Raw genomic sequence first — 23,551 nt, 5'->3', positions numbered from 1 at the left:
TTGAGGCAGCGATAAACAGATAGATAAGGTGGACTAGAACTGAAAATTAAAATATCCCAAATAAAATAGCAACAGTAACTGTCAAATAAAGATAACAAATACTTCAATAAATCAACATAAAATATGGATAACAGTGCTGTGCCCGCTTAGAGAGGATAATCCTAAAGAACTAAGTATTCCTGATTAGATAAAGGTCAGGTATTTAATCTAGATAGACTGTATAACTCTAAAACAGGCATTCCCAACCGCGGTCCTCAAGGCACACCAACAGTGCAGGTTTTAGTGATATCCAGGCTGCAGCACAGATGGTTAAATCAAAATAACTGAGGTACTAATTAAGTCACCTGTGTTCAAGCCTGGATATCACAAAAACCTGCACTGTTAGTATGCCTTGAGGACCGCGGTTGGGAAACACTGCTCTAAAATGTTCTACAAATCTAAATGCGTGCAATAATCTAGTAGCAGTTTTAGTAAACTACAGTATCCACTCTGCAAATGATATGCCTTTAATCACTATACTGGAGCCCCTTTGTGATACACTTATCCACACATCTATGTGCAGCTCTCAGCTGCCCTGACGTATCTATACATTTCTGGGCTGATCAAGAGTTGGACATTTGTAGAGAATGCACTGGATGTAATGACACCCGGGATCGCCGGAGATACGGAATGCCGGACGATCTCACTTTTTTTTTTAAAGGGGCAACCACTTACAAGGCAAAACCATGCATTGTACGTAATTGCTCCTTTAAAAAAAATCAGAGATCAGCTGGCATCTCGCACCTCCAGCAATCTCAGGCGTCATTACATCTGGCTCAATAGCCCTCATGCACTCAGTGACGTAACAGAGCTCTATGCCACACTGTGCTGGCCCTGCCTCCTACATACATGTTGGGCCTAATTCTTGTTGATCGCAGCAGCAAGTTTGTTAGCAATTGGGCAAACCATGTGCACTGCAGGGGGGACAGATGTAACATGTGCAGTGAGAGTTAGATTTGGGTGTGGTGTGTTCAAACTGAACTCTAAATTGAAGTGTAAAAATAAGGCAGGCAGTATTTACCCTGCACAGAAACGAAATAACCCACCCAAATCTAACTCTCTCTGCAAATGTTATATCTGCCCCCCCTGCAGTGCACATGGTTTTGCCCAATTGCTAACAAACTTGATGCTGCGATCAACTCAGAATTACCCCCGATGTCTTGATGTCAAGCAGAGGGGACGGGGCCACCAGCAGCAGAAAGTGCAGCAATGCTCAGATTGTCCTGAGGATGCTTTTGTCAGTATCCGGAGCCTTACGGGGGCTCCCAGAGGTTGCCATGCTGGTGGTTGGCGCGGCTGCGACAACAGGGAACTGCTGGCGTCGGGTCCTCCTGGACGTGTGTGTGACTTCCGAGGGCAGGGTCCAGGGGTCCGGAGAGCCGGGTGCTGTAGCAGGAGTTGCTGCAGCAGGGCCCTCTAGTGTGACACAGCCTCAGTGTGTCAGAGGCCAGAGCTGGGCTAAAGCTGTGTACTACAGCTGAGTATGTCTCCTGTGCTGGGGACAGCCATGTTGGAGACCAGAGAATTGCCAATGAAGTTCCCACTCTGTGTCCAGACAATCCTGCGTGATTTCCTCTTACAAAAGGGGGCTGGCCCAGAGGGAGAGTGCCAGTGCTTCAAGTTACTTTCTTGTGAAAGGTTCTCTAGCTCTGTGCTCCCAGGTTGCCTCTCGTGTCCTGGTCCTGGTTGCTCTCATCTGTCGGTACTCTAATGCTGCTGCAGTCCTATTGTCTAAGCCCATCGCCACTCGTGGAAGCACTCACGGGTCCCCAGGTCGTAGAGGTGCTTCAGGGTGCTAACGGTGGTTCCCGCAGACGTCTCCCCACCTCAAGCCACAGTATCCTCTTCTTCACAGTCAAAGCTCTTCAGCCTTGTCTTTCTATCACCAGCCACAGTATCCACTTCTTCAAAGTCAGAGTTCTCCAGCCTCGTCTTTTCAATCACCAGCCACAGCATCCACTTCTTCAAAGGCAAAGTGCTTCAGCCTCATCTTTCAATCACCAACTACAACATCCAGTTTTTCAAAGTCAAAGATTTTCAGCCTTGTCTTTCTATCATAAACCACAGTCCTTCATTTCTTCATTACCGGAGTGTTTTAGCTTCATTCTTCAAGTCTTATAACCATGGACTCCATTTCTTTAATTCAGTTTCTTTCAATTCCCCAAGTATTTGTGAACAACCTGTTATTCATTAAAACTACAGTTATCTTCTTATGGAGTCCTCCTAGTTCCTTACGCCCTCCTGGCAACGCTACCACTTAATTGGGCCTCCACCCCATGAGGAGGAATTACATTCAGCCACCTTGTTTATTCACCTCACAGGCAGCTGTCCCTTCAGCCAAAACTCTGTTGTCGGAACCCCAACCTGAGCGTGACAGCTTTGAATGGCTGTTGTGGCCAAACAATCATAAATCACAAGTATTAAAATTATTTTTGTAGGTTCTCACAAAATTATCCAATTTTTCTTTGTTTATGTATTTATGGAAACATTGGGGCCCTTGAAAATGTTCAGCTCTAGGCCCGTATGAACCTTAATCCACCCCTGCCTCCACACAAACACTCTGCTCATGCTCCAGAACTGATCTTATATAAATACGCACACTGCAGACTTGCACACATTTCAGCCGCTTCTCCACTTATTATATTGTAAGACACATTTGCTATTGTCCTTATTATTGTGGAGATTACAAAACCCTCTTGTTGCTTGGGCTGTTTTTGGAGCACAATTGTAATAGAGTTTCCATTTATTCTGCCATTGTGGGCACCATAAAAGTCCTCCTACCGCTCAGGCTGTTTTGGGAGCACAACTGTAAAGAGGTCATTTTTCGGTAACATCAATTGCAAGATTCCAGAAACAGCATTATCATTTGAAGTTAGAATACCACTGACAAGATCTCCCAACAAGAATCTATTAATCCACTATATTATTATTATTATTATTAATTATTTTTTTTTTCTTCTCCTAAATATTCATTTATTCTGTGATTGATCCTGGGTCCCAATATAATCGGTAAACGCTGCGCCTAGGAGACAAACTCACCTACGGTCAGACCGCACTGAGTATGCCCAAACTCGTCTGATCTTGGAAGCCAAGCACTGCAGGGCCTGGTCAGTACCTGGATGGGGAACCACCAGGGAATACTAGGTACCGTAGGTATTTTACTCTCCAACAATTATAGCAATTTGGGACCCACTATCAACCGGATCTCAGGCCAATAGCAATTGTCAGATCATATCGGATTCGAGGTAGTGACCTCATTTATATAAATTCCTGATTATAGAGGATGTATATGAATTATCTCTATGGATGAGGATTTGTTTATTTTCGCTCACCTATATTATTAGTTCGCCCATAATAGGTACATTGGTACTGGCTAACACTTATGCTCTTTAATTATTGATGCCAGCTCTCGCCCCTTTTTCTTAAAAGTATATATCAATAAAAGTTATTTTTTAATAAATTTCATCACATCAAAAAAAAAATTTCAAGTGTGCCCAGGAAAAGGCCTATAGTTGCTTTTTTTGGTTCTTTGTCTTCTCTTAAGGACCATACCTGTTGTTTTATGCTTCTCCACTTGACTCCACGTGACTGAATGACCGTAACTGGGTTGCATCAGTGCTTTGTCACGTAGTCAATATTCAGTGAGGGAGTGCCGACAGAATTTGGGGCCATGCAAAGTTGTCCAGAAAAATAAATATACCTGTTTGTAGGGGATGAAGTCATGTGACCGGCGCTCGGGATCCCGGTGGTCGGGATGCTGATGCCAGTATCCTGAGCGCTCAAAATGCAGGCAGTCAGAATGCCCACCCACATGGTCTATTCCACGATACCCATATATTTATAGAAAAATAATGTATCTTTTGCACCTAGGATAGGGCTAGTGCAGGAATACAATGAAGGCTATCAAACTAAATGTATAGATAGGGGCGGTACAGATGTATATAAGGGTGGAAATATACTTCCCTGCACAAAATGCAGATGCAATTACAGTAATCATGCTTTCATCTCTATATCAGCCCCATCATCTTCCTGTGGAGAAACATTCCATTTTCAAGAACCAAGAGTTGCATTAATATGCGGTGATAAGTATATTTCTAAGTAATTCCAATATAATGTACAGTATATGCAAGGTCGCATGCAGGGAGGAGGGGGTTTTCCTAGTACCTAGAAACCCCCCTTGACTGACCACAATAATCAGTGATTCGCAGGTGTCATTTTGTCACCATCCCCCAGCATTAACCTGCAAATAGCGGCATTATGCTGCAAGGTCCAGGGCCTAATGATGCTATTTGCCTGGCCCCACCCCCAACAAGGAGGACGGACATTTATTTAAAGGGACAATCACTTACAAGGGAAAACCAAACCTCAAAACTTCAGAAGTCTTCTATGCGGGACCTGGCATGCCGGAGGCAGAGCCTTGGGTGGAGGGGCGGGGAATCACAGCATGACCCCTGGTTTTATCATTATGGGGGCGTGCCCAGCACTCCCAGAACAGCTGGGCAGCCCTCAGCTCACCTTGCAACAGTTGGGAGGTATGGAAAAACCATGGCCTGTAAGTGATTTCCCCTTTGAAAAAAGTAGTTCAGCAGCCTTGTAAGTGATTTTGGAGCAGGAGTGGTGCACAGGAGTGGTGCTGTAGGCACCAGAAGAAGGAAAGGATGTTGTGGATGAGGAGTGGAAAGACCATTTGGAGAAGCTTGAGACTGAGATCATAAAGTCCAGGGAGTGTCCATTACAATGTGTATGAGATGAAGCAAGTAACTACAGACCAGTAAGCCTTACATCAGTAGTAGGGAAAGTAATGGAAAAACTGTTAAAAGAAAGAGTTGTGGAATATCTTAAATCAAACAACTTACAGGATCCAAAACAGCATGGATTTACTGGTGGGAGATCATGCCAAACAAATCTTATTGACTTTTTTGACTCTGTGACGAAAATAATAGATCAAGGGGGAGCTGTAGATGTAGCATATCTAGACTTTAGTAAGGCATTTGACACTGTCCCACATCGCAGACTGCTAAATAAACTTGAATGCATGGGGGTGGATTATAAAACGGTTAAATGGATAAGAACCTGGTTGCAGGATAGGAAACAGACAGTTGTAGTGAATGGAGTTCAATCTATGGAGGGAAATGTTACCAGTGGAGTACCCCAGGGATCTGTACTTGGTCCAGTTCTCTTTAATATCTTTGTTGGTGACATTGCAGATGGTATTGAAGGGAAGCTATGCCTTTTTGCAGATGATGCAAAGATATGCAACAGGGTAGACACACCGGGAGGGGTAAAACAAATGATTGATGACCTAGGTAGACTTGAGAAATGGTCAAGAATGTGGCAACTACAGTTTAATGCTAAAAACTGCAAAATCATGCACTTGGGTCTCAAAAATCCAAAGGCTAAATATAGTATCAAGGGTACTATAATGGAAACTACTGAGGAGGAAAGGGATTTAGGAGTCACTATTTCAAGTGACTAGAAGGCAGGAAAGCAATGCAACAAAGCAACGAGGAAGGCAAGTCAGATGATTGGTTGCATAGGGAGAGGAATCAGTAGCAGGAAAAAAGAAGTGATAATGCCACTGTATAGGTCATTGGTGCGTCCCCATCTGGAATACTGTGTCCAGTTCTGGAGACCATATCTCCAGAAAGATATAAATACATTACAGAGTGTACAAAGAAGGGCAACTAAAATGGTGCATGGCCTACATCACAAAACTTACCCGGAAAGGCTGAAAGATCTTAACATGTATAGTTTGGAGCAGAGAAGGGAAAGGGGGACATGATAGAAACTTTCAAATATATCAAGGGACTTAACAAAGTTCAGGAGGGAAACATTCTTCAAAGGAAGAGAAGTATTAGAACTCGTGGACATACACTGAGACTGGAGGGGGGGGGGGGTTCAGGGGAAATTTAAGGAAAAATTACTTCACAGAAAGGGTAGTGGATAAGTGGAATAGCCTCCCATCAGAGGTGGTAGAGGCTAAGACTGTAGAGCAATTTAAACATGCTTGGGATAGGCATATGAATATCCTTACAAAGAATTAAGGTTCAAAAAGGGTTGAGATTGCCTACAGGATAAAAAAAAGGGGCAGACTAGATGGGCCAAGTGGTTCTTATCTGCCGTCAAATTCTATGTTTCTATGTTTCTATGATGTTCTCTGAGAGAGACCAAGGAAGCAAAATAATCGAGAGGAATTTAGCAAATGCTGCATAGAAGGAGAATGCAATAGTCCTCACACTGTGCAATGTTTCTGGGTCACGGCCATAAGATTTTATGATCATACCAATTCATTGAAGCTCCAGGGTTCTGGTTCTAGCTGTACCCCATCATCCCTGACTACATATGGGGGTAAATGTATGAAGCAGTGATAAGTGTAGAGAAGTGAACCAGTGGAGAAGTTGCCCATGGCAACCATTCAGCATGGAAGTAACATTTGTAATTTGCATACTATACAATTGTACGGAGCAGCTGATTGGTTGCCATGGGCAACCTCTCCACTGGCTCACTTCTCCACTCTTATCACTGCTTCATACTTTTACCCCATAATGTGGTATGTTTTGTAAGATATTACATTATTGTATAGAATGTATTAGATATGCATAACCTGTGGTGGTCTGCTATTGCCAGATATGCAATGTATTCTGCTAAGGACTGTACCTTTTAGAATGACTCACTGACACTGGTGGGATCACACACAATTGCACATAGATACTTGTGGACAAAGCTAAAATAAATTCAGGCAGTTGTCATAAACAAGCTTTTTTCTTTATGTATATTATAACCTCAAGTCAATCAGAATAATTTTCAGAAGCAAGATATATGCTAAACTCATATATGTTATGAGACATGTGATGCACCATGCCTAAAGTTCATGGCAATAGTATTTCTACAAAACTGTCTCAGGGTGGCACTCTCTGCACAGTTAAGAGTTGTCTAACTATAAGAACATTAGCCACTTCTTGTATGCATTAGGCAGCCACATAATATTGTACTGGTGGTTATAATACTTAGATCTCTCTTTCTGTTACCTCTGTGTGATGCTCTGCTCGCCTAATGACTGTTGTGTGGCCTTGAGGTAGCTCTGCCTCCTAGCTGCAGTTTTGGGGGAAGGTTGGGGGCTCCCTTCTGAGTCCTCACTGTCTGCATCACCCATAGCTTTAATGTAGCTTCCACTGCGCATTCGTCTGCATGGGATGTCATCGTCCTTACATGGGGCTCCGGTCCACTCTCCACTTGGCACCTGTAAGTCATACATAAGACTGCAATATGTGGGAATGGAACAATTCAACAGCTCTCTAACCAACACACTAAAATACTTATGGCAAGAATGTAATTTATAATCCCTTAGATCCATACAGTCTAATCTTTTAAATTATATTTAATCACATATTTATTTTTTTTGCCTGAGTTTTTTGTTCTCTATTCATTTACTTAGTTAATCTCCATTACTCACCTGAAGATACTGGTAGCTGAGGTCCTGGTGACAAGACTTGGACTTGACCAGTGCTTTGTCTATGGTGGCTGATGCCTTCTGACACACCTCTCGGGCATGACTAAGTGTCAGTGTTGACCAAGACCCTCTTTTTAGTGAGGATGTAGAGCTAACAGGGGTCACCTCGTGCGGTGCAGGTAAAGGTGATAAAGTAAGGGCTGGGGGCTGGAAGGGCGTGAACTTGAGGTCATTATTGCTTTTGGATGCCTTCAACATGCTCTCACTGATAGTATTATATCCGCTCAAAAAATTTCGATTTCCATGCTCAGGACGCCTCCCAAGAGTCATCATGCCTGCTGGGTTACGGTAACTGCCTGTGTCACTATCTAAATTGTCATCTGAACTCCACCATCCAGAAACTCCTCCACTCCGTGCTTGGCCCTTGCCATCTCCCTTTCCACGCTCTTTGCTCTTACTTCGTTTTGTTCCTTTAGTGTCCTCTGATGATCCTTTCTTGCCATTGACGCTGGCCCTTCCACCTCCCTCAAGGGACTGGGACTTTGCAAAGAGTTTTTGCACAGAGTGGACAAGATGTCGGATGCGCCCAGGACTTTCACTACGGTCCTTTCCCTCTGGTGCTCCCCTCTGAAACTGAAGAGTGCTGAAACCATCTCTATGAATGGGCAGCTGCTTTTCAAACTGGTCCAGGAGACTGGCAGGAAGGCGGTTGATTTTGGCAGGGGGTGCATGAGGGGTAGAATATGGTGGAGTCTCCTCAGGAGCTTCATAGTGAGAATTAAAGTGGATGCGAGGAAAGGTGCTACTGTTTGAGAGTTGGTTATTGAGCGGGTACAGGCAATCAGGATGCAGAGAGTTGTCAGGGTATCGAGGTTCTGGTGGGTAGGCCTCTGTGGAACTGATTAGGTAAGGGGTCCGCTCTTGTGGAACATACAGGGAATCTGTATGTGAGTCTAGGTTTCCGGACAGGTGCCGGCCACGGGTATCCCCCAGACCCTTCATTGCAGTCGGCACCTGCAGATCATCTCGTCACAGGTTGGTAATGCGGTAGTCAGAAGCCCTGAAAAGGAAAACTGCCTTTAATACAATGCAATATTACTTGACATGATTTGCCAAACAACTTAGAACTAATTAAACGTGTACAGATGTCTTTCAGTATAAAGGAACATAGTTTAGCGCTATTACAATATCATTCATTTTATACTGTTGTCAGCACTACTGTCATGTGATTTTCCAAATACGTTAGGGAATCTCTGCCTAGTGCCTACAGTGTGTCTCATCATTTACAATAATAATAATCCCTCCCTTTGTTCAGCTGTCCTGTAAACTTCCTGATTGATTTATTAGAGCAGCCGGCCTGTCTTTTCTTTCTAATAGGTTGTACACTGTTTTATTATAATACCTCTTCTCTTGCTTCTATGCCCCTCTTTCCTCAATTACCCCTTGCAAACACTGTTTCAAAGAACAATTAACTCTCCTTTGCATTATCTGTCAGCATTTCCAATACAGTATATTCTTTTGTATGACTTGTCTGTCACTTCTGTGCTATCAGTGTCTCTCCTCAGTCTCACTACTCTCATCTGTGAATTGTCTCTTCATGTATTATAGTATCACTAGCCCTCTCTTTCTCCCTTCCCTTGGCTCAGGATTAGAGTTAAGAACTCTGTTAGAAATTACAGTTTCTGCCTCCTCACCCCCACTTGCTCTATACAACATAAAGGTGGACAGGGGGGAGAGGAGCCCTCCCCAGTACTGCGGATCAAACACACACAATCCTTAGGGATTAATCTGGATATTAATCTGTACAGTTTAACCTTTCTCCCTGAGGTGCACAGCTATCAGTGATTCTCTATCAATACACATCCATCTACCATACTGTTGTATCTGATACAGTGATCCCTCTCTCCATCCTCTATTCTCTCTCTGCCCCCTGTCTCACACTCGGCTCTCGTCTATGATTGTCTTCTGTCTGCACTTCTTCTCTCTGCCTAAAATACACAGCTGTAGACAAACCAGGCCACTAGTTACTACAATAGTCAAGCTTTTATTAACCCAAATTAAACGATCATAATGAAATCAACATCTAAGAATGTACAGCAAATAAAATGATTCTAGAATGAATTACCTGGGATAAACTGTGATCAGTTGAGGATAAGTAACCTCCTATTAGTATCTTTCACACTGCTTTCCTTTCTCTAATTATCATTACTGCCATAAACTGTAAGTATATCTTGCCATTTTTTGTGGAATAACGTTTAAAAGTTACATAGCTTTTACTGTGCTGTTAAAGCTTTGCTTCCTCCTGCTCTCCCCCCTTAAGTTTGCACAGCTTCTATATAGCAGCATTTACTTGCATCCCTTATTGTCAAGGATATTAAGTGTTATTATTGGAAAATATCCATTAGGCAGCTGTTTAATTTTGGACCATGTTCTAGTTGAGGGTATCAAGGGATATAACCTTGTTCTAAATACCAAGATGTACACTTCCTTATTACCCCTCCTACCTCACTGTTTCTAATGTCCATCACATATATTCCTTCATACAACCCATATTTAACCCCACAAGAACAAAGTAAAGTTTCTATATTGAATTATACGCTACTGTACTATTGTACACACCAGCTTTCATTTTTCTTCATGTATCCGCCTATTTTTCCTTGTCACTCTACCTCTGTTCCATGGATTTTTCCATCTTTGTCTTGCCGCTGATTCTCCTCCCTCTGCAAACTCTGACTATTTTTTATCCTGCAGGATAGAAAAAAAAGTGAGCAGGTTGAGAACGAGAAGGGAGGTAGGAGACATGAAAGAGAAGATTGTATGAGAGGGAAAGAAAGGCTGCTACCAGGACATAGAGTGGGATTCAGAGAGAAATGAGGAGAGCTTCTGAGAGAAAATAAGCAGAGTACAATGACATAGTGATGAGGCTTGAAGGACTCTAAGCTGAAGATGAGAATGACTAGATTTACACAGGACAGTGAGGAAAATGTGTTTGAAGAGAGATATATAAAGCAGCTTCCGACTAAAAGAAGCGGAGACAAAACAGTTAATAAAGAGATAAAGCATAACTCAAACCACTTAATTTGTGTGAACCATTTTTGTGGGAAGGTGGAGTATTGTCAATGTGAGGAACAAGCACCATATCGGGGAAGGACAAAGTACCAAGTTAAAGAGGTGAGAAACAGTGAATGGGTGCAATAATGATGGATTGTTCCCCTGTCATGAGCAGATGATGAAGTATAGATCAGACAGTATCATAGTGAAGATGTAAGGAAGATGTGAGGTAGGTTACATTAAATTTGAAGGGACGTAGCATAGTGCAGAGGTCAAGAGGAATTATAATGGATCAGAATATTATAGGGCATAGTGCAGAGGTGAGTACCATAGGGGAGACATGATAAAGTACCGTAGTGTAAAGGTTTAAAATTATTATACTTGTGGTGTGAGAATGTATTATATTATATAGGAGGAAGTAGTATATTGGATAGGTGAGGATGTGCAATATGTGAGGAACTGCTGTTGCATAACAAGACATGTATTATAGGAAGTGGTGAGCAACAAAGGAATTAACATAGTATAAGGTAAAGAAGCTTCTTGCTGGAGAGGCACTAAAGCATTTTGGAGAAAGAAACATTTTAGTGCAAATAATACATAGTTACATAGTTAGTGAGGTTGAAAAGAGGCAAAATGCCCATCGGGTTCAACCTGTATTCTGTGTTAAGCTGTGCATATTCTAATGCACATGCTGAAGTAACGGTTTAGTATCAATTGACAACTGTGGTTCTTACCAATCCCAGATATATAATGTCACTATGTTAAGAGCTATAGCCCTGGATACTTTTTCCAGTTAGAAATTTGTCCAATTAGAGTCCGCCATTATTACCTGCTCCGGCAGGGAATTCCAAATCTTTATTGCTCTTACCGTGAAGAACCCACTCCTATGTTGTGTACGGAACTTTTTCTCCTCTAGCCTCAGCAAGTGCCCACGTGTCCTATTCAGAGTTCTTTTAATAAACAAATACCCTGCTAACTCCTTATAGTGACCCTTTACATATTTGAAGATATTAATAATGTCTCCTCTTAGACGCCTCTTTTCTAGTGTATACATATTTAACCTAGTAAGCCTTTCCTCGTACCCCAGAGTCTCTAACCCTTTAATCAATTTAGTAGCTCGCCTTTAAACTCTTTCTAGCGCCCCTATATCTTTTTTATAATATGGTGCCCAAAATTTAACACAATATTCCAGGTGGGGACGCACTAAAGATTTGTACAGCGGCAGGATTACATCCTCGTCCCTCGTCTCAATGCCCCGTTTTATGCACGCAAGCACTTTAGTTGCCTTCTTTGCTGCATTTTTTTACATTGTGTACTGTTGTTAAGCCTATTATCTATGAGCACCCCCAAATCTTTTTCCACCACAGTTACCCCTATATTTTCCGCATTTAGAGTGTAGGATGCAAATGTGTTTTTTAACCCAAAATGCATAACTTTGCATTTCTCTATATTGAACTTCATTCTCCATTTAGACATCCAGGTTTCAAGTTTAAATAAGTCATTTTGTAGAGAATCCACATCACTTTCTGAATTAATTACCTTACAGAGTTTAGTTTCATCTGCAAAGATTGACACTGTGCTTTCTAGGCCTATTCTTAGATCATTGATAAATATATTGAACAGTTTTGGGCCAAGTACGGACCCTTGCGGTATTCTGCTGACTACTGGTGCCCAGCAAGAGAACATCCCATTGACCACTACACGTTGTACTCTGTTATCCAGCCAATAACTTATCCATGTACAAATAATATAGCCAAGTTCCCCTAATTTGATGATCAGTCTCCCGTGAGACACTGTATCGAAGGCTTTTGCAAAATCTAAATAGACCACATCCACTGCTTTTCCCTGGTCAAGCTTCTCGCTCACTTCCTCATAAAAGCTAATTAAGTTAGTTTGACATGATCTGCCCCTTACAAACCCATGCTGTCTTTTGCTAATAATTTTAGTAGTATGCAGATAATTCTCTATGCTATCTGTCAAAATTCCTTCCAATATTTTAACCACTATAGAGGTTAAGCTAACTGGTCTATAGTTAGCAGGATTATCTTTAGTTCCCTTTTTAAATAAGGGCACTACCTCAGCTATGCACCAATCCTTTGGTACCATGCCTGATCTAACAGAACTAAAGAAAATCAAGTATAGGGGTTTTGCTAGCTGTGATCTAACCTCCATAATAACCCTCGGATGAATGCCACCTGGGCCTGGTGATTTATTAATCTTTATTTTGCTTGGTCTCTCCAGGACTACTTCCTCACTTAAAAGAGTATCAAGCCAAGAGTCATTATCTTCCTTATCGTTATGCACTACTCTCACTGTCTGATCCTCCCTGGTGAATACTGAGGAAAAAAAATTGTTCAGTATTTCCGCTTTTATGTTGTCATCGTTTATCAAAGCTCCCAGTTCATTTTTTAATGGGCCTACGCTCTCCTTTTGTAACCTTTTACTGTTTATGTACTTATAAAAAATTTTAGGGTTGGTTTTACTCTCTATAGCAATTCGCTTTTTGTTTACAATTGTAGCTGCTCTTATTACTTTTTTGCATCTTTTGTTGCATTCCTTATAATGCAGGAATGACTCCTCCCCACCATTGGATTTAAATGTTTTGAAAGCACGCCTCTTTTTAGCCATTGCTACTTTGCTACTACCTCCTTGTTAAGCCACATTGATTTGTGTTTAGTACTCCTGCGTTTATTGCTCATGGGAATTAATTTGTTAATATTGCTATCAAGCAACCCTTTTAAAGCATCCCTCATTTCCGTTGTGTCTTTACCTTGAAACAAAACTTCCCAGTCAATGTCGTTTAGTGCCCATCTTAACATATTGAAGTTAGCTTTATTAAAGTTAAATATTTTGGTTGATCCCTTATAGGCATGTTTCTTGAAACTGATGTCGAATGTGATCATATAGTGATCACTGTTTCCCAAGGTCTCCCCAACACTAATGTTTGATATAATGTCCACATTATTGGTAATAACTAGGTCCAGAATAGTTTTACCTCTAGTTGTGTCCTCGACTAATTGAGTCAAGTATTGATCCTTTAATGTATTTAAGAATCTACTGCTCCTAGTTTTTACACATGAATCATTACTCCAATTTATATCAGGATAGTTAAAATCCCCTAACACTAGGATGTCCCCTATTCACACAGCTTTTTCAATTTGCTGTAAGAGTTGTTCCTCCTTATGTATGCTAATATCCGGCTACTTGTAGAACGTGCTAATGACTAGTTTCCTTGCTTCAGTGCTCCCACTAGTGATCTCAACCCATAGCGACTACACGTTATCCCCAGTCCCCTCGTAATTACATCTATTAAGTTTGGTTAAAGAGTAGGTTTAACAAAGAGACAAACCCCTCCTCCCCTTTTGGTTGACCTATCCCTCCTGAAAAGAGAATATCCCTCCAAATACGTAGCCCAGTTGTGAGAGTCGTCCCACCATGTTTCCATAATACCTATAATATCATACTGATACTTTGATGCAAGCCATTCCAATTCCCACATTTTACCTGATAGGCTTCTTGCGTTCACAAGCATACATTTTAGCTTAGTATTTCCCCTGCCTGTTTGTTTTAATGGTATCTTATCTATGTGAATGAGTGTCTTTCTAGAATTACCCTTACCGACTGTTATTCTCCTCCCTCCCTTTCTACCCCCATCATGATTAATACAACCTTCCTCATTAATATCTCTACTTGACCTAACATCATTTTCTATAAAACATATTGTTGAGCCATAATCATCATTAAGTAATAAATTGGGAATATCGTGGGCAATACCTGTGTCAGTAAATCCTGTGCAAATACCCATGCAAATATCTTTGCCCTTGCTGGCTGACCTTATGCTGCCCCCTACTCCTCCCCCAAATGATCACTACCCCCATCTTTACTGTTCTCACTGTTTGACCCATAGCTTATAGCTAAACCCTCACCCCAGGCTCCTAGTTTAAAAGCTCCTCCAACCCTCTAACCATCCTAGACAGCAGGAATGACAAAGTATCATCATAGGGTAAAGGTAAAGAATTATCGGTTTGCAAGGTGAGGATATAGAATGGTGAATGACAAGGTATAATATAAAAAAGACAAGGAAATAAGAAAATAAGGTAGTTAGGAGGAATCATAGTGGAAAGGTGAGGTCATATCATATTGGAGTATAGAGATGAAAGAATCAGTCTAACCAAATGTAAAGTCTATGCACATTTCCAACTCAGGTGGTATTAATTGCACATTTGAGGTCCATTGTCATCGTCATCATCATCATCATCATCATCATCATCATCAATCTTTGGACTCCAACAATATGATAAGTAGGGCCTTTGCCTGGTGGCCAGTATATAATACAGTATATATATTTCAAATCTGATGGCTGCTGTCTTTTTGAGATGATAAGTGTATAGCTCTCTCCCAATCTGGTGGCTGATGTATAGCAAACTCCCAATCTGGTAGCTAGTGTATTACAGACCTACAAAAATGGAGCACAATATAATTCTCAGCCGGGTAACCCTTTTATAGCAGACACCGCTAATGTTATGCTTGGATTCAGTGACTCATTCACAAACTGAATTTTGAAGAATTCTCTCATCTCTTGCGAAGCTGTCAAAATATATAACTGATCTGGTAAGTGTTATAGTGAAAGTGAGAGGTGATAAAGTATAATAATGGAAAGCTGAGACCACAACGTAGGGAGGAGAGGAATTGCATCAAGGAAGTGAGCAAGAATCACAGCAACGGTGAGAATGTAATAATGGAAATGTGAAGAAGTATAATTAAAAATAGAGGAATAGCATAAAGGTTAGTGTCACGGTGGTGGAGTGGGGAAGTGTGCTGTATCACAGCCATGTGCACTGTAGGTGGGGCAGATGAGAGTTAGATTTGGGTTGGATGTGTTCAAACTGAAATCTAAATTGCAGTGTAAAAATAAAGCAGCCAGTATTTACCCTGCACAGAAACAATATAACCCACCCAAATCTAAATCTCTGTGCACATGTCACATCTGCCCAACCTGCAGTGCACATGGTTTTGCCCATTAGAGAAAGATTTTGTCGCTTCGATCAGGTTTGAATTAGGCCCATAGTGCATAGATGAGATACTATCAGCAGTGCAAGTGGGCGGGTCCGGGTGGGTACAGCGTACCCTTAAGAATTTAGCTGTGGGTACACCATACCCACCGCCGCCGGGCCACAGCTCCCTCCCTCCCTCCGCTGCTGCTCACACCGAACTGCTGCCAGAGGGGAGGAGAGTGCAGCGTGCGCCTCTCCTGCACCTCAGTGTCTACCTTCAATTCAGTGCTGGCCCGTGAGCCAATCAGAGCTTGCGGACTGGCAGCCAAGGCTCCTGATTGGTTGCCAGACCGCAAGCTTTGATTGGCTCATGGATCGGCGCCTAATTGAAGGTAGACACCATGACCCGCACCGCCGCCGGAGACTGAGGGGCAGAAGAGGCGCATGCTGCGTTCTCCTCCCCTCACACAATGGAAAAGGTAGCAGCAGCGCAGTAAGCAGCAGGGCAGGGGGGGAATGTGTACCTGGCACTGGGGGCATATCTGGCACTGCGGGGACATGTGTATCTGGCACTGGGGGCATTTCTGTATCTGGCACTGGGGGCATCTCTGTATATGGCACTGGGGGGCATATCTGGCACTGGGAGTATATCTGGCACTGTGGGGGCATTTCTTTATCTGGCACTGGGGGCATATCTGGCACTGGGAGTATATCTGGCACTGTGGGTGCATTTCTTTATCTGGCACTGGGGGCATATCTGGCACTGGGGGCATTTCTGTATCTGGCACTGGGGGCATATCTGGCAATGCGGGAACATGTGTATCTGGCACTGGAGGCATTTTGTATCTGGCACTGGGGGCATATATGGCACTGGGGGCATATCTGGCACTGCGGGGACATGTGTATCTGGCACTGGGGGCATTTCTGTATCTGGCACTGGGGGCATCTCTGTATATGGCACTGGGGGGCATATCTGGCACTGGGAGTATATCTGGCACTGTGGGGGCATTTCTTTATCTGGCACTGGGGGCATATCTGGCACTGGGAGTATATCTGGCAATGTGGGGGCATTTCTTTATCTGGCACTGGGGGCATATCTGGCACTGGGGACATTTCTGTATCTGGCACTGGGGGCATATCTGGCAATGCGGGAACATGTGTATCTGGCACTGGAGGCATTTCTGTATCTGGCACTGGGGGCATATCTAGCACTGGGGGCATATCTGGCACTGAGGAGACATGTGTATCTGGCACTGGGGGCATCTCTGTATCTGGCACTGGGAGCATATCTGCCACTGTGGGGGCATTTCTGTATCTGGCACAGGGGGCATATCTGGCACTGGGCACATGTGTATCTGGCACTGGGGGCATTTCTGTATCTGGCACTGGAGGAACATGTGTATCTGGCACTGGGGGAATTTCTGTATCTGGCACTGGGGGCATCTCTGTATCTGGCACTGGGGGCATATCTGGCACTGGGAGCATATCTGGCACTGTGGGGGCATTTTGTATCTGGCACTGGGGGCATAGCTGGCTTTGGGGGCATATCTGGCACTGGGGGGACATGTGTATCTGGCACTGGGGGCATATCTGGCACTGTGGGGGCATTTCTGTATCTGGCACTGGGGGGGCAATGTATATCTGACACAGTGGGGCATTTGTGTATCTGGCACTGTGAGGCAATGTATATCTGGCACTCACGGGGCATTTGTGTATCTGGCACAGTGAGGCAATGTGTATCTGGCACTGTGGGGAAATGTATATCTGGCACTGTGGGGCAATGTATATCTGGCAATGTGGGGCAACGTGTATCTGGCACTATTGGGGTCATATGTGTGTCTGCCCCTCCCCTCATATGTGTATCACGCCCCCATTTTCATTGGCCTCTCCCCATGTGGCATTTGGCCACACCCATTTTTTGGCGTGTGCTCCTTCGGCTCACGCACTCAGTACCTATAAGACATTTTTTCTACTTGCACCACTGGATACTATACTGAAGAAGTGAGGAAGTATCTTAGTGTGTAAAGGTGAGAAAGCACAGACAGAAGCATATATTATGCAGAAGTAACGACATAGGGGTATATTCAATTACAGTCGAAACTGCCATCTTGTCGGAAAGATGGCAGTTTTCGACTTTTTAAGGTCGGCAGGGGTTCCGACCTATTCAACACCCCCCCCTTCAGTTTTCTAACAAGTCGGGTAATTCGACTTGTTGAAAAGCACATGGATCGGCGGAATAGCCGCCGATCTGCATGCTTCTGTCGGAAATGGGGCCAAATCCAACAGGTTTTGGCTCCCTTTCCGACAATATCAATCCGACTTAAAAAAAAGTCAGATTGAGGACAAGAGACAGGGGAGCGGGGTGGCGGGCTATAGAAGCAGCAGAGCACAGGTACCTCTATAGCAGGGTGCCCCCATGGCTGGGCTCCTCACTCTCGGCAATGCTCCCCGCCGCCACTGACCGTGCTCCCCGCCGCCACTGACTGTGCTCCCCGCCGCCACTGACCGCACTACCTGCTGCCACTAACAGCAGCAGAGGCAGGACGGAACATCGGAACGGCCAAATCCGACAGTCGGATTTGGCCGCTCACTGAATAGGGCTTGTCAGATCCATTCCGACAAATGCATGTCGGAATGGATCCGACTTTAATCGAATGTACCCCACAGAGTGGAAAGCTGAAGAAGTGTAGTATTGGAGACATTTATAGTAATGTTATATACAGGTTGAGTATCCCATATCCAAATATTCCAAAATACGGACTTTTTGGAGTGAGAGTGAGATAGTGAAACCTTGTTTTTTGATGGCTCAATGTACACAAACTCTGTTTAATACACAAATATTCCGAAATACGGAATATTCCGAAATACAGACTTTTTTTGAGTGAGAGTGAGATAGTGAGACCTTGTTTTTTGATGGCTCAATGTACACAAACTTTGTTTAATACACAAAGTTAGTAAAAATATTGTATTAAATGATCTTCAGGCTGTGTGTATAAGGTGTATATGAAACATAAATGAATTGTGTGGATGTACACACACTTTGTTTAATGCACAAAGTTATAAAAAATATTGTCTAAAATGACCTTCAGGCTGTGTATAAGGTGTATATGTAACATAAATGTATTCTGTGCTTAGATTTAGGTCCCATCACCATGATATCTCCTTATGGTATGCAAATATTCCAAAATACTGAAAAATCCCATATCCAAAATACCTCTGGTCCCAAGCGTTTTGGATAAGGGATACTCAACCTGTATAAATAATTCTAATAATGAGGAAGTACATTTTTTATAGTTCAATTGGTTCTACAAATAAAAGCATGTAAACAATAAGCCACAATATAATTAAGATAAGAACTAATTAATTTTAATATCTGCCACCATTACTTTACTAAATGCAAGGGAAGAAATGGGAATATTTACAGAAATCAGAAAATAAAAGGAAATGTCTATTATATTAATGGTCTATGGTAGCAACTGGGGAGCACCTTGTCACAGGCTTGGAAAGGATAATAGTGATACCAAGAAAAAATAATATACAGTGTGCAGGGAAGTCACTCAGGCTAATAGCCCCTATACTCTTACTGGGAATGTGTGCTGACAAATCCTGGATTTGAGCCAGGAAACCCTATCATTTAGGTGAGGAGCCCAAATAGTGTAGTTTCCTTCCAGCTGCCAAATAGGAGCAGGCACAGTGATAATGTGAGTGGCAAGTTGCCGAGTCTCTGGGTTTGTTAAGCAATAGAGCTACATGAAACTCCCTGGGGTAGGTCTAATCCACTAACAGCAAACCATCAGTTGGTCTCAAAGTAAGTGTCTGATTTATTCAGGAGAACTGGGGTGTTACAATTGTCTGATTTGAATGTACTGATAGTAATAGAACTCAGGTCTGTTGAAGGTACTGTTGGGATAAGAAAAGAAAAAGGAAAATTGCTTGCATAATACTGATGTGTTTACAGAGGCCCTGCTGTAATCCAATGTTTGAAGAATACAAGGATTACATCTGGGGAATATTGTAAATTGTAAAACAAAGTCCTACATGAGAGCTGTCTGTGCAAAGTTTGAGTTTGCCAGCATGGATGTTTGAGAACCCCAGGGACTGTGAGAGTTGAGGGAGGAAGCTATCTGGAAGAGGTTTAGTTGTTCTAATGAATGAAGATAGGTGCTTCTAGGAAGATCCTAAGCATGGGCAACGGTATATAAATTGCAATCATGGCAGCCCCCCCTGAATAACCATATAGCAAAAATATTGGGATCTAAAAGGACCCTGGGGAATGTTGCTTGGTGCATAAGCTCTTGCTTAATTCTGACCTTTTGGAATGGCAATTAAAATACATTATGTATTACTGGAAGACCCATTCTATTATTTTTGGGAATAAAACTGGCCAAGAACAAATCAATTAAAGTGTCTGCTGCGACTTTCCCACCACATAGCAGATTGTAAGAGTCCACTCTAAGCTTGGTTTACAGAATTCTTGGACTACAGAGAAGTGTAGTCTGGGGTAATTTTTTTATACGCAATGACCTCTTGACATTGAAAATGTAAATTTTGTTGAATAAATGTTGTTTCGTTTGGAGGTTAGGCGAGTTTAAGAGTTGCAACTTTGAATTATTTATTAAAAGTGATAGGTTCCAGATTTGCAAAGACATTTTCAAGCAGCAAGTGAAAGAATGTGGAGGAAAGATTACTTTGCTTCTGAGAAATACAGCTATATAATTTTTTTTGCCACAATCACTCAATGGCTGTTCTAGGGAAGAGAATTGCTCTATGCCTGGACCGTGGTATTATGTATATGTTTTTTCCTAATTTTAAATGTGAATCCTACTTGTTACACATTTTTTAATTAATAAGGATTAAGGCACCAGAATAATTTTGCTTTTCGTTGTCTCTCTTGAAAGCTCTAAAGCTTAGCTCAGTGGCCACCAGCCATACAGGTAGATTTACCATGCTACCACTTCTAAGTTCCTACTCCAACCACTGTGCAGACTGCAGAAGTGTATAAAAGTATAATAGTGTAGACATGAGAACGGTTTAATAGTGGAGAGGTGAAAGAGTATCATGGTGAAGTTAGGTATCATTGTGGAAAGGAAAATACGTATATGGAACGGATGAGAAAGTATAATCATACTATATGTAAGTATCATAATGGAAAGGTAAGGAATTACCATAGTGTTAATGTAAGAAGCATCATAGAGGAAAGGACAGGACATATACTGAAGAGAGGATGAATTATGTAGTTGTTGCATAAAATGAGTAAGTATCATAATGAGGAGGGTGATGAAGTATAATGGTATAAATAGTATAGTGGCATAGTAGAAGTGAGCAGGTGTTTTGGAGACGGAGACATTAAGGTGTATATGAAAAGATGAGAATTGAGCAATATCAAATTGGAAAAGAAGAAAAGGTACTATAGTAAAGATGTGAAGCAGTAAATTAGTATAAAGGTGAAGACGCCTAATGAAGAAGTGAGGATATATCATAGTGTAAGGATGAGTGGATATCATAGTTGAGAGGAAAGGAAGTATAATATAGAAGTAAGGAAATAGCAGAGTGCAAATGTTATAATAAGTGTAAGTGGAGAGCTGAAAAAACACAGGAGGGAGGTAAGGCCTGTATCAAAGTAAAGACGTGAGATGACATAATGGAGGGATAGAACAAGGGCATGCAAAGAACAAGATGATTTTCAATATATAAAATAGTCTGAGTGAGCCAATTAAATGGGAGTCACTCACGAAAAAAAAATACACTGCATATGCTTTAATGGTTTTCAGATGTTAATAACGTTATGTCATGACAAGGCCCAAAGAATGAAATAAAAGCGTTAGTGCTAAACTGAGTAAGGTGACAGCTGCTGTGTTGAGTCAGGACAGCTGCTCCCTTTACATTGAATACCTCTGCGCGCAGAGATCCAATATGGACCATACTGTGAAGAACCAACCCTCAGATAATGTCTACAAAAAGAAGAAGAAAGCACGATGAGTTGTAAAACATTATGTAAACTTACCTCTATAATTAAATGGAGCAGTAGCAACACAATGGTATAAACTGAACAGCCAAATGAATTGGGCCGAGGGATAATGTAGAGCTTTAGAAGGCATTACAACAGGAAGAACAGGCTGTGAAGTTGCATTAAGAGATAAGAATTGGTGCAGTTACATAGATGTGTATTATTTTTATTATTTATTATCAATGTCTAAGGCAGCACAGAGCTCAACAGACAGTAGAACAAAAGAACATGAAAGGTTGCCAAAATAAACTCAGGCATAGAAACAAAGAATAAAGGGAAGACCCAACTCATGAGAGAGCATAGATACTAATTGGAAGAGCACAGCTGATCCAAGAGGAATGAAGGTGCATACACACAGTGTGATTAGAACTACCGATATGGACTATATACTCCATATTGGTAGAAAACATAGTACATATCGCACCGTGTGTATACACCTTGCGATGCCGATGCGCGCTCCCGTAGGGTCGGTATCGCAAGAAAAAATATACTGTGCAAGCAGGTCAATTTTGACTACAAAAATGTACAATCTAGTTTCTAGTATAGTCAAAATTGTACATAGCCAAAATTGTACAAGGCCAAAATTGCACCATGTGTATAGTCAATATCGGTGGTTCTGGGATCCGGGGAGTTCAAAGGAAATTGCAGAGTCAAAATCGGCCTGAAGCCAGAATTGCACCATGTTTATGCACCTGGAGACGTAATCCTTAGACATTTCGGTAAGTAAATCATTGATAATTTTTGTGAATGCAGTCTTGTGGAATGTCAGTGATAGGAGCCTGATTGCAGAGAGCTGAGAATAGTGTGAGAGGAGAGAACATGAGGGAATGGTTGTACACAAGTTGCTTAAGTAGGTTGGATAAAAGGGGAGAGGAGAAATGGCAGTGGTTTAAGAAAGAGATGGTTTCTCTATGGATGATGAGATGGTCGCTTGTTTACATGGGTGATGGAAATAAGTCAGTAGAGAGAGACGGGTTGAAGAAATGAGGTACAGGTAAGACTACAGTCTAGTAATGGGAGAAAAGAGGTTGGGAGGGAATACGCTGGAGAGGGCAGGTTGTAGGGTGAGATGAGAAGTTGTTTGTGGCAAAAAGGCATCATGGGGCATATGTAATAGGGTTTGAGGTATGGAATGCTGGACAATCTCTGACTTTTTCAAAGCAGCAATCATTTACAAGGCTAAACCATGCCTTGTAAATGATTGCCTCTTTAAGAAAACATCTGCGATTGTCCGGCATCCCGCATCTCCGGCAAACTCGGACCCTATTACAGGTGCCCACATGTGTTAGAAGACAGATTTGATAAGTGGATCCCAAACTAGGTCCTCAAGGCACCCTAACAGTCCAGGTTTTAAGGATATCCATACTTGAGCACAGCTGGCTTAATTAGTACCTCAGTCTATCTGCTCATTCATGGATATGTTTAAAACCTGGTCCGTTATTTTTGCTCTGCAAGTGAAAGGGCAGTGTTGTAAGATATATGGATGCATTTATAGTGTAAGAAGTCTGCACTTGAGCAAGATTTCCTCTAGTGGCCACTCAGCAGTGCAAGTGCACTTATATCTGGTGGGTATGCTTGTTGTGCTATTGTTGAATGTTGGATCACTGGAGACTATGGGAGTGAATCTGAGCCAGACGTAGTTGCAAAGGTGTCTATTGGTGCAGCTGCTGTGGCGTCTTTATGGTAATGTCCTTTCTAATGGGCATCCTTTTGTTGTGCAATTCTGCAGGTGCAGGATGTCCAACTCACTATGGCCACCAGTGTCAGTGCCGACACTGAAAAGGCCAAGACTTGTAGCCGCCCCACTACCAACCAGAAACGGCTATTGAAATTGCATGGATCTCCACTGAATTTTTTATTAATTATTATTACAAGTTATTTTTTAAAGCACGCACAAATTCTACAGCGCTTTACAGAGAATATTTGGCCATTCACATCAGTCCTGCCCCAGTGGAGCTTACAATATATATTCTCTACCAGGCACATATACCCTACCAGTATATTTTTGGA

General features: G+C 42.2%; 1 protein-coding gene and 1 pseudogene across 4 annotated transcripts in view; one reads left to right on the top strand and one right to left on the bottom strand.

Annotated features, from left to right (window-relative positions):
- The window catches only part of DLGAP4 (DLG associated protein 4), a 420,667-nt gene that overhangs the window by 242,973 nt on the left and 154,143 nt on the right, over positions 1–23,551 (bottom strand). The window contains exons 2-5 of one of the 4 annotated variants that reach the window (XM_063960318.1): positions 21,427–21,485; positions 10,109–10,234; positions 7,493–8,549; positions 7,068–7,279 (exon numbers count right to left, since the gene is read on the bottom strand). In XM_063960318.1, coding sequence (XP_063816388.1) covers positions 7,068–7,279; positions 7,493–8,491 — 1,211 coding nt within the window. In that variant the 5' untranslated portion in view covers positions 8,492–8,549; positions 10,109–10,234; positions 21,427–21,485. The remainder of the gene's footprint in view (positions 1–7,067; positions 7,280–7,492; positions 8,550–10,108; positions 10,235–21,426; positions 21,486–23,551) is intronic. The other 3 variants (XM_063960320.1, XM_063960317.1, XM_063960319.1) reach the window with 3 other exon arrangements.
- LOC134895979 (5S ribosomal RNA) lies at positions 3,077–3,195 on the top strand (annotated as a pseudogene).

This window comes from Pseudophryne corroboree, chromosome 3 (assembly GCF_028390025.1).
Source record: "Pseudophryne corroboree isolate aPseCor3 chromosome 3, aPseCor3.hap2, whole genome shotgun sequence".
Lineage (NCBI taxonomy): Eukaryota > Metazoa > Chordata > Amphibia > Anura > Myobatrachidae > Pseudophryne > Pseudophryne corroboree.
The sequence above is the reverse complement of the archived record's forward strand: the minus strand, read 5'-3'. Positions and strand labels throughout refer to the sequence as shown.